Source organism: Zootoca vivipara, chromosome 5 (assembly GCF_965207765.1).
Source record: "Zootoca vivipara chromosome 5, rZooViv2.hap1.1, whole genome shotgun sequence".
NCBI classification, from domain to species: domain Eukaryota; kingdom Metazoa; phylum Chordata; class Lepidosauria; order Squamata; family Lacertidae; genus Zootoca; species Zootoca vivipara.
In genome coordinates, this window is record NC_142588.1 from 70,433,096 (window position 1) to 70,445,637 (window position 12,542).

At 39.2% G+C, this 12,542-nt stretch overlaps 1 protein-coding gene across 2 annotated transcripts in view; it reads left to right on the plus strand.

Moving 5' to 3' along the window:
• The window catches only part of PLS1 (plastin 1), a 50,363-nt gene that overhangs the window by 33,160 nt on the left and 4,661 nt on the right, over positions 1-12,542 (plus strand). For both annotated transcript variants that reach the window (XM_035133116.3, XM_035133119.3), the window contains 4 exons: positions 6,959-7,037; positions 7,538-7,652; positions 10,336-10,469; positions 11,690-11,813. In XM_035133116.3, the coding sequence (XP_034989007.1) occupies positions 6,959-7,037; positions 7,538-7,652; positions 10,336-10,469; positions 11,690-11,813 (452 nt within the window). The remainder of the gene's footprint in view (positions 1-6,958; positions 7,038-7,537; positions 7,653-10,335; positions 10,470-11,689; positions 11,814-12,542) is intronic.

The following is a 12,542-nucleotide window of genomic DNA, read 5'->3' on the forward strand; positions in this document are numbered from 1 at the left end:
GTGAGTAAAGAAGTGTGAAATTCTGAAATGTTGATTGAAGTTAGGACTTTCAATCAGTAAACTGTTTCAAACGTTTATAAAATATTTGGGACATGTTACTTCTAAAGATGGATTTCACCCAGATAAAAAGAAAACACATTATATCACAGCATGGCCAGTACAACTTATTAAGGAATTGCACAGCTTTTTTTGTTTGATTTACTGGATATTGCCAGGGGTTTGTAGATCAATATTTCATTTTTGCAAGACCTTTCAATTGCTTTCTTGCTGGAGATGGAAAAGGGAAGAAATGGAATGGAGGACAAATACTTGAAGATAGATGGAATGAAAATTTCCAAGATGCTTTTGAAACTTTAAAACTGAATCTCACTTTTGCACCAGTTCTTGGGTTTGCTGATGGAAAACTTGCATGTACTCTTCATTTTGATGCATAACACACTGAACTAGGAGCTGCCCTCCAGGTACAGACAAGAAAACCTTGACTCATTGTTTATGCTAGTAGAAGACTGACTTCTACTGTATGCAGCTATCCAGTTCATAAATTTGAATTTCTTGCCTTAATGTGGGCTATTTGTGATGATCAATTTCTTTGTTTTTTTAAATATGTTGCAGAATTTAGAGTGATGACAAATAATAGTCTTATGACATATGTGAAGACTGCAAACCCAGATGCAGGTGGGTGGCAGCTTTGTCACTGTACAACTTCAATATTTCCTATAAATCAGAAATGGCAAATATGGGCCAAGAAAACCACACTAAGGGCCACTAAATGACAAGGAAAATGTAAAACAATTGTGTGTTGCTAGGCAGAGCCCAATAAAGTATTTTAACTGAGAAGAATGTCTGGAATAATGAAATCCGTAAAGCAATAATGCAAACTCATGAAGTGCTGATAGGCTCTCAGACAGATAATTCTAGTGAAGAAGCAGTAACGTCTAGAAAAACAAAGTTAGTAAAGACACTACCAATGTGCAGAAGACTGTATAGCACCATCATTTGAGAATCCATATACTTGGCCTGAAAAAACTCGATCCCTCCGATTCTAGACCTATAAATTGGAGAAGCTACAGGGAAGTGACAAATATGTGATTCATTTCCTGGAAACTGGGTGTAAAACTACTTTAGAAGAAGAAACAGGAGAAGAGTATGAGACAAGACTACAGCTACATGAGTAGCCAATTTTTTATTTATTTTTTGTTTCTCCAGGAGTCCTACACAGGAAAGTACAGTTGAAGGGAGAGACAATTGAACAGCTGGTAGTTCCTTACACTCATCATGCTAGAGCACCAGAGGGAATTCATGATAAATAGGCCACAATGGATTTGAAAGAACTGTAGAACTGGCTTGGGACCATTTTTACTAGCCTGGGGTCACTAGAGTATAGAGGAGAAATGTCAGACCTAGTAAAAGAAAGGCCAACATAGAAAAGGCAGCATAGCTGGTACATATCCAGACATTTTCTCTGCTAGGCTTAATTCAAATAGACAACTTCACTTTGGAGCCGGATTGTGCAGCAATAAGGAATGTATTAGTGGCAAAATGATCAGTTAATGCCCCAAACAGCTGCTAACGTTTTGTAGAACATTTTCATCAGTCACTGTGGGTTTCCTAGAAGAAGCCATAGTGATTAAGGTGCTACTTTTGCACCAGAGTTGGGTCAAATCTCGGGAGTAAAGTCACAACTTCCTATTACCCAAGTGGCCATCCGATGAAAAGGTGCAGTCATACCTGAATGAACATGTTGGGAACACTAGAGGACCAGAAAAATGTTAAGCGGAGACCAACTTTATTGCCTATTGATTTGTGTTTTGGAGTTAAATAAAAAGGACAAGGTGTGGTGATGGATCAACAGTATGCAAAAGATTTAAGATGAAGACTGTGATACACTTATTATCTTGCTGCCAAACAAGCTGCAAAAAAATTAATTGACTAATAACCACTTTGGCCTGCCATATGCCATTTCTGGAAGCTGGTGACCCTTAGTCTTAGGTGAAAATAAAAGCTTGCTGATCAGTGGGAACCAGTGGTGCATATAATATTGGAACAATAAGAGGGAGACCTACCTGTTTACAAACTACAAGCAGAAACTGTAGAAATGTTGTGGCCCTGTGGCTTCATTACTAGTTATAAATCTGCAACCAGAATGCACATGCAGTCAAGTCCATGTTAGCAGTAGAACCAGCTGATGAAGCAGCGATTCAAACAGTGGGTGAGGAAGAACCACAGACTAAACAAGCAAAATTTCCACCACTCGTTTCATTGGAATTCTCTGGCCTCCCTAGCAGGAGCAACCAGCATTATGGGCAGTTAGGCTATATTATCTCAGTGCAACTCAGATGCCTGGCTACCACCTCTCTACAAAGCCCTAAAATCTTAAGAGCAGATTAGTAGTGAGGTCTTCTTTTAAAAACTTAAGATGAATTGTGAAGTTCTCCAAAACTATAAGTACCGTGCCTGCTTATATTCTTTTTCTGTTACAAAGGGTCTGCGAGTTTTGTTTTCCACATTGGGCTATGGCACTTGCAGCCATTTAAAGAAGACTGCTGTTGGAGTTGAGACAAGTGAACAGCAACCATTTCCCCTCTCTTGTCACTAAAACCAAGCAACTGGTACTGATAATGACCAGGTGGAAAGGCTCTGTGGTAATGGCCTGAAAAACGGCACTTGGGAGGATGGTGCTCAGTTTTATAGCTTTGTGTACATTATGTATTTTAACAGAGAATATTGTTATTGTTTGATGTTCAAATATTATAATTTCTCTATACGAGTCCCAAGGGCGTACCCACCATTCGGCAAGTTAGGGCAGCTGCCCTACTCTAGAAGCAGGGCTGGTGGGCAGAGGCGGAGCACAGCCCGGCGGAGCGCGAGTTCGCCATTCCCGCCGCACCGCGCCGCACCCTCCCTCCAGCTCCCCGGCGTGCCCTCAGGCAAGGCCAAGCGTGGCGGGGAACCAGGGAGCGCGGCGCGGCGGGCGGGAACGCTGAACTCGCGCTCCGCTGGGCTGGGCTCCGCCTCCGCCCACCAGCCCTGCTTCTAGGGAGGGGCATAGCCCGGCGGAGCGCGAGTTCGCTGTTCCCGCCCACTTTGTGGCCCCTCCCCTTCCGTGCCTTGGCCCCTCCCCTTGCCCCCCCTAGTTTTGATCCTGGGTACGCCCATGACGAGTCCTTTGTTGTGAGTCCCTCGAGAGACCCTGAATAGCAAAATTGTTAAAACACCATTTCCCCAATATGATTCAAGCTTCTCTGTCTGCTTTGAACTAAAAGAAGAAGAAAGTGTTTGTGTAAGATCTGAACACTGTTCTTACAGCATTTCATACAGTTTTATCCTCATTGCCTGCATTTTGTAGTGGGTTTTTGTGTATGTCAAATATTACTACAGTATATGAATGGTGAGCACATCCATTTCTTTATAAATATTTCTGAGGTGAGCTGTCATAATTTGACCATTTATAATTTTCCCATTTTTCTTCATGAAATGCAGATTTGACTCCTCCTAATGTAGGTACTGTATTTAGTATTTTTCTTTAGCCTGTAAATGTATTTATCTTGAGATGATTGATTTCGTTCCCTTCCTGCTATGACTGCTTCCCCCCCTAATTATCCTCCTGCACTGGTCATATAACCTATTTTTCTTTTTAATATGCCGTTACAATTGAGAGAAAAATATTAATTCATTCATATAGAAATGCAAGGTTGAAAGCTGTTTTCATACATAACAGGGCTGTTTTAGGAGCCATGACTTGGAGTCTCACAAATAAGGCCTGAAGGAGAGTCAAGACTTTAGACACACAAATAGGGACAGTTTCATTCTCTGGTACAATACAGTGTCTCTTCTTTCTCTCAGCTGGCTCGAATGCTAATTTCATGAAGACTCTTTTAGAAATACAGTAAAATGATACAGATTTGAGTTCCTCTGGTCCAGAGCTATACTCTCGGTATGTCTTTATGTCCTGTGTAAATGCCGTCGTCTTCCAAGGCTTTAGGATTCTACTGCAACTTCTCTCTGTTGTTAAACACACACACACAACACACACACACACAATCTCAAACTTCTTCCACCAGGCATTTAATGATATAGAAGTGTGACGTTACTGGTATTTGCATTGAGAAGGAGGAGTTGTAGCAGTGCTATATTTTTTATTATTTTATTATTTAAAAGATTGCTTTATTTTGTTTATCTTGTTTGTAACCCACCTTGTCATCACATTGTGATGAAGGGCATGATAAAAAGACAACAAATACAACTGTGAATAGGACCAATTGACTGAAGGGAAAATAGTCTGCCTTACTGGTGGTGAGACTGTTTAGCATCCAGTAGTATTTCTCCCACACTGCTTAGACACTGGGGCCTTTCATGCATCAAGCTATTGCTCTAGTGTTTTAGATTTTGTATTTGGTGATGGATAAACAAGGATTTTTGCTGTCACAGAGAAACAAGAGCTGGCAATTATGCCCGAAGATTCTTATTTCTATTTCCACAGAAAGATTGTGGGATGTGTTGTTACTGACTAGCCTTTTGATAAATTAAATTGTACCTAGCATTGTGCCACTGAGAGAGGAAAGAGAGAGAGAGAGAGGTGTGCCATATTGTTCAGTGACTCATGCCCTCTCTTCTTTATTCTATTGGCATAATGCTGCTGCATAATATTTTAGTCACACAAAGAGAAGTGCCATAGGGCATGTTGGCTATATATATGGTCCAGCTCAGTTTTTGTTTTCTATTATTTGTCCCTTCCATTACATAAAATTTAGTCTGTGTCTCCAGAATGAAAAGGAAGGGTGGGGGGTGGGGGTTAATGGAAAGCTGGCCAGTTTTCAAAAAGGTGAAAAGCTTAAGAATTCTTAGGTTCCTTTTTAACGAATAATCCAGTTTAGAGTGGCATATTAAATACAGTGTGCTATTCTTAGTTCCTCGGTTCCTTTTAATCAGAAGTACGTTCTTTCAACTTGCACGCTATTGCTCCTATTGGTCTAGAGTGGATTTTTCTGGCATTGTTCAGCATGCAGTTTTTAAATTCTTACTTTGAGTGAAGTTCTACATATTTCCTTTCCTATGCTTTCAGTCATAAGCTTTCCTGGAAGCGTTTGTTAGTTATCTGTGAAATGTTCGAAATACATTTGAGTTAGAGATTTTTTTTAAAAAAAAAAATATCTCAAGCATATCAACATAACTCATTTTAATCATTGATCCCAAAATACATTGTAGTCCAAATTTTAAAATCACAAGGTATTCTCAAGTAAGTAAGCATATGGAGAAAATGTAATGTTTCTCAGTTTGAGCAGAAACGGCCTTGAGGAAAGAATTGTATAAGGTTGCCACATAAGGCAATTTTTATTTTTTGGCTCACTGTTCACAACATGAAATTGGTTAAAATATGTTGAAAAACTAGCAGACATAAAAATTAGGCAGCATTGTTTATATATTTAATTTCTCCACATCACATATTGAATTGGGCTGCAATCCTTTACCTATTTACCTTGGAAAAGCCCCATTAAACTCAATGGGACTTAGATAAGTAGCCATGTGTACGATGTCACTGTTGTTGTTTTTTAAAAAAGTAATAATTAAGATTATATACAGTGGCATAGTATAATATTTATATAGGCTGGTTCCTAATGAGCACAAATGAAAGAGAAGGGCAGAGTAATATAGAATAAAGAGAAAAATAGTTGCTATGTCTACACACGTAGCAAAATGTGATAAGAATGCAGAAAAGATAGAATTGGCTGTAGTAGTATTTTAGGCAACGGGGGGGATGCACTAGTTATGAATGTTCACCCTTGTAAAAACATCACCCTGCAATAAAAACTGCACATCAGTGAGACAGATTGTTCACCAGATCATTCCCTGTACTGCTAGTTTTATATCTTCAGGGAGTTCTTCATATAGGGATCCCTTGCCTGCAGTTTGAAGTGGTACATTCTGCATTTTCCCACCTTGGGTCTCAACCATCTCATTCTATCCTGATTCTAAATAGTTGCAGGTCACAGATAGCCCCACTGAGAAATACTATGCTGCATACATGTCATACATCAAAAGCACATGACTTTCCCCAAAGCATCTTGGGAACTGTAGTTTGTTGAGGGTGCAGGGAATTGTAACTTGGAATGGTGTGTGTGTGTGTGTGTGTGTGTGAAACTACAGTGCCCAGGATTCTTTGTGGGAAGTCGTGCTTTAAATTGGTTTTAAATGTATGATGCATACGCAGCCAAAATCAGACGCTTTTGATCAAAACAGTAAGGACAGTTTAATTCTGTGGAAATCAAACACCACATAATTTCATCTACAGCAGAATTCCCAAAGTTCATCTGTTCTAAATATATGCCATATAAACAGAGTTAGAACTTTAACATGAAAATGGTGTTGATCAACTTACATGCATAATATTGTAGCAATGTCAGTGTGGTATAGTGAATTAAGTAGGGGCCTTGGACTTGGAAGACCAAGGTTCAAATGCCCCCTCAGTCTGCCTCCTCAGTGTACTCCCTCAGTGTACTCATTAGGTAGCATTGCATTAGGTAGCCTGTATCTCTGCTAAACTCAAATTATGCTTGCAGAGTAGGAAATATTGTTTCCCCCTATATACTTTCCAAATTTCTGTGGACTAGTGTTGGTATACAGATATGTTAAGTACTTTTAATTTGGTTTTATGATTTTAAGTTTTTACACTCCTCACCAACTACATCTCTATCTAAAGAGTTTACTATCTAAAGAGTTTTCCCTCTTTAGATAGTACTGCCCACCCAGACCCGATGTCATGGGAAATTACTATTTTTTTTTATAGAAAGAGGAAACACCTCTTCTGCTTTGTGATTATGTTCTATTTGTACCCAGAGCTTTTAACTGCCAGATCAGAAGAGATTATTTCTTAGGAAAAGATACATTGCTTTTATATTCTTTAAGACTAATGGCACATATAAAATGTGTTATCTAAGAAATTTTGTACCCTTTGCTATAGGAGAAAGTAAGGAAGAAAGAACATTCCGAAACTGGATGAATTCTTTGGGTGTAACTCCTTACATTAACCATTTGTACAGGTAATATTTTTATTCTTGACTCTGGCCATTTAACTGATCCATGATGTAACCCTCACTGGAAAATATTGTAATTGATAGGACTTAGTTTTGTTTGGATCAATGATAACACATAACAAAATACTGTTTTTCTGATCATTAGAGATGATAGGCTGGTATAGCTCAGTTGGCGGAGCCTTAGACTCTTAATATCAGAGTTGTGGGTTTGAACCCTACAAAAGATTCCTGCATTGTAGGGGGTTAGACTAGATGACCCTCCTGGACCCTTCCAACTCTGCAATTCTATTCTTTCTATGATTCAGAACTGAGATATATATATTTTCTCAGTGACTGAGATAGTGAGTAAATAAGTAAGTAAATAATTTAGGAGGAAAAGAGGAGTACCAAGCAATGAAAACCCCAGAAATTTACTTGGATACACTACTGACTGCATTCAGGGAACATATAATTTATTTGTGTAAATATATATATTTTCTCTCTCTCCCTCTCCCTATACTGGCCAGTGACCTTGCTGATGCTTTAGTAATCTTCCAGCTCTATGAAATGATTCGTGTGCCTGTACAGTGGAACCATGTCAACAAACCACCGTATCCTGCACTTGGGGGTAACATGAAAAAGGTTTGTAAAAGTGTCTGTTTTGGAAATCGCAATGACTCCGCAGCCATTTGCTTGAACTGCATTATCATAAATGGTGTTGGTGTCCCTGAATTATTCACCCTTGATTAAGGTAGCGTATTAATACGGTTACAACTCTTGAAATAAGTTTCTTGGTGTGGCCCTTAGACTGGACCTCAGCAAATGCTTCACTTGGGATGAAGCATGCATGTCACAGAGGGATACATGCCTACAGAAAATGCAGTTTTCACCTACGGTACTGAATGAACTTACAAGTGTCCAGGCACTGAGCGATATAACCATGATAAATGGCCAACACAGATCAGTCGAATGCAACAGAATTTGGAGCTGTTTCACAAGCATGGAGCCAGAACTAAAAGTATATGCAGAGCAGGTCACTCAAGTGGCTGAACTTTGCTGAACATGTGTCAAGTTGCACACACATGCAGGATATTATTAAGAAATTTTGCATGTTTCATCAGGGGAATGTTGAGATTGTCCTTGCCATTAATATCAATCAGTGAATCTGTGGCAGAAAACTCAGAAAATATGTAGAGCAGTTCACCCAAGAAAAGTAAACCATATCGCAGACCACACAGTTCAAGTTTCACACGTGCATGTTTATGTAGAAGACAGATTGAAAACCTCAAGGCTTCTATTAAAGCCAGGAACAATGAATGCATCCATAGCAGAGAACTCAAAACACATGTAAGGCAGATATAATGCAAAACAGATTATGCAAGAAAGTGAAACCAAACCACTGTCTACAAGTATAGTTAAAAAAAAAAAGGCCCCCTGCGTTACATATGGTAGGTGAGCATACATATGAAGCATACGAAACTCAGTCACCTGCACAGAACAGGATACAGACACTCTCAACATCAAACAAAGCCAGGGTAGAAGCATTATTGTACAACTATTGATACAACTGCAGGAAAACAGCACTCTATGGCCTCTACAGTCATTGGAAGTAGGCATGTTATTGGCAGATATTGAATGAGCTATGCAATATAATGTATTTGTTAGACAAAGTCAACTTAAGGTAAAGAAAAACAATTCTATACAACTGTGTAAATAATAGTTTAATCGCAAAATTAGTACAATGGGGTTAGTCGGAAGCTTCTATTTTTTGTCGATTTACATATCGGATATCTGTATGTTTTTCTTTTCAGTTACATTATTAATTTTCTTTCTTTTCTCTTTTTGTTTTGTTCAGTATTCTGTTTATACATTCTTTTTAAAAAAAATTCTATAATTTAGTGAATGTTTGTTCGTTGGTATTATATGTATTTTAAGATCTTGTTTGTTTAATAAAACTTTCAATAATAAAAAAAGGAAGTAGGCATGTTAGGGCCATCTGTGTCATGAACCGCCCTGTGATCTTCAGGTGAAAGGTAGTATACAAATTTAATAATAATAATCTGATATGGCAGGCAAATGGACAGGCTGCACCCAGTGGGGATGTGCTTTCCTTACCTGCAGGCAACTGTCTCTACTAATCATTCCTGCAACTTCATCTGAAGATCACTAAACTAAATGGGAACTTGGATGAAAATGTTAGCCAGTGAGGCCAAGTCTAGAACTCCTTTACAAGTTCGTTCAGTTATCCCCAGGGATTGGTGGCGAGGTGTTTCAAGCCAAGACCCTCATATTCATAGTGGGCTGGAAAGGGAGGGGGCAGCTGTGAACTCTGCTTATTGATGAGCCATGAGGAGAGTATCAAGTGGTGACTCACCATGGTTGCAAGTACTAGCACAACGAGTCCCATTTAACACTTCAAAAGTGGAGTATCTGAAACCAGTGTGGGTGCATGCTTAGTGCAAGATGGTTCTAGTCCTGCAGAACAGGGCGACCATCTGGATAGTCCAGTTGACATTCCTTTAGGTGACACTACTGAAGGTGATATTGTGACCTCTGAGGCATGTGCTTTGCCTGCTGAAAGAGGGCTGCCCCGTAAATGTGACATCTCAAGGCAGATCCTTGACTTTGCCAGTATAAGGGGCTATTGCCCTTTGAGGAAGGGGGTCTAGTAATTGCATCCTAAGTGGTGGACCAATGACCTCTGGTGCCACTAGCTGATCTAGATGTTTTTCTTTTTGTTGAGCTTAGAGCTGTGTTTACTTATTATTGTTTACAGATGGCTAGATAATGTTCTTAGGAAAGGGAGGTGTGCTGCACAGTTCCGTTAAGAAAAAAAGGTTGGAAATGCTTGCCAGCACAGGTGAGAGTATTAAAATAGCCAAATTGTATTTCCCTAGTAGTCCTTCACTAGGAGTGTATGCCTAGGTTTTCTGTGCCTTGATTCATATTAATAAAAGCTAATACTTTCTGAAGATTTGGATGAAGTTTGTCTAACCGCATGCCTAAGCAACACGCATCACACCATACATATGTAAATTAAACACATTCATCTGCTGGTATAGGGTTCTCTTGCTGCACTGGTGTTGTGGTTGGTTTGCTCCAATTAAAATATTTTAATAAATGATAGTTCCAAACATGGGCATAGTCAGCTGCCTCCCTGCCTCCCCCAAATCAAGTAAATAAATAAAAATACTTAACTAACTGGCCAATTGCATTGCAGGTAACTTGGCTCTGCTGCCCCAACATAAAGCCAGCCCCCCCAATAAATCCTGGCAACGCCCATGGTTCCAAATAGTTTCTGAACTTGATTTGTCATTTCTTTTAGATTGAAAATTGTAACTATGCAGTGGAACTGGGGAAGTCAAAGGCCAGATTCTCATTGGTTGGGATTGGTGGACAGGACCTCAATGAAGGCAACCCAACGTTGACATTGGCACTGGTGTGGCAGTTAATGAGAAGGTGAGGATGTATTATAGCTCACAAAACCAAAATGTTTTCAAAACCAATATATGTTCTTCATTTGTTTGCAACCAGTCTGCAGTTTTATTTGTAAAGTCAGATAAATTATTTTCAGGTGTTTGTCTTGTCAGAAAATCCATGGGTATAGTTTAGGAATGTGACTTTATCCAAATCTGGAATATATGCACAGGTCATATGCTACAGAATTAGGAATCACAGCATAAAACTATTTAGCAACAAAATTCAGTAAACAACTGGAGAAACTTGGAGCAGAGAGCAGGCAGGAGAAGAATGAAGCTCCTCAGCTCATACCACAGCCCTTGTTTGTAATTACTGCCCACCATGCACAAACAGACATACCCTTAAGCCCCTAAGGGTGATCTATAAGATGCTTCCCAATGTGACTAGCGGCAGTAGTGCCTGCCCTGCGTCTGATTCTCTCTCATGTTTACTCTTTTTTGGCTCTATCTGCCACAAAGCAGCTGGGCTGTATTGTGCTTCACTTGGCTTATGCTGAAGTCTAAACCACTGAACCTCTTAGGCTTGCCATTTGGAAGGTTGGTGGTTTGACTCCGTGTGATTGGATGAGCTCCCATTGCTCTGTCCCAGCTTCTGCCAACCTAGCAGTTCAAAAGCATACCAGTGCAAGTAGATAAATAGGTACTGCTGTGGCAGGAAGGTAAACGGCATTTCCATGCGCTCTGGCACTCATCACAGTGTGTCCCATTGCACCAGAAGCGTTTTAGTCATGCTTGCCCCATTACCTGGAAAGCTGTTTGCGGACAAATGTCGGCTCTCTTGGCCTGAAGTGAGATGAGCGCCACAGCCCATAGTCGCCTTTGATTGGACTTAACCACCCAGGGGTCCTTTACCTTTATCTGAAGTGTGCATGCACACAAAAGCTCGTACCAATGACAAACTTAGTTGGTCTCTAAGGTGATACTGGAAGGAATTTTTCTATTTTATTATTTTGTTTCAGACCAACACCTGTAACCTACCTGTAACTTTACCTTTTACTGTACTGCTGTGTCAATTTCAGTAACGCTGCAGCTTGCTATTAACCCTCCTGCTTTTTCTGTTCTCCATGCAAACACATTTTCTATAATTTTTTTCTGTATGAAAGTTGTATTTTGTAACTGTTTTTAACACGTTGCCAGGAAAATACGGAGGAATTGTTAAATTCCTTATCAGCTGCAAATACTGTGTTCTTTCTATTGCAGGTACACTTTGAATGTACTGTCGGACCTTGGTGAGGGGGAAAAAGTAAATGATGCAGTTATTATTAAATGGGTGAATCAGACCCTTGCAAATGCAAATAAGAGTACTTCAATAACTAGCTTCAAGGTAATGAAGACACTCTAGAGAAAGGAAATGTGAATCAATCAGAAACATAATTATTTTGGTGGGAATTGATCTGTAGCAAGGGTTCTGCATTAGTTATTGTATAATAACTGTTGTGTATAAATAGCTGCAAATAGATTATGAATGTCATAAAAACAGTACAATATTTAGATTACAAAATAATAGTAACTCATGTTAATATAGATACAAGATTGTGTGTGTGTGTAAATCCATATGTGTAACGAACTTTTAATATGTACCTAGCAGAAATTTTGCTTAATGGAAATGAAGTAATTTTAGCATGTGACAGGAGGATTTCAACTTAATCAGTAATCCTAAAACCTCAGGATGGTACCATATATTAAACATCCATCCCTGTTTGAGGCAGGAGTGCAGTTTGGGACATTTTTGTAATATGATGTTAAAACCACTAGATGGAGCAAATTTTAACAAAGAGACTGAAATCTGTTTGGTGTGGTTGAGAATAAAACTGTTTCTGCTTCATAAAACGTCAACATTTCCATAAGGTTTTAAGAAACATTTGAGAATGGCCTGGTTGCAATATCAGTTTCATTAGGCCTTGAGCCGATGTAGTTCTCTGAAGATTTTGCCATTCACCAGTGAAAATAGAAGTGTCAAATAAATGTTACATGAAAATTTAGCCAATATTTTTCAGAGTTCAGATCAGTCTTTTTCTATTTTAGAAAGTGGTCTCGTGGCATTGGAACATGG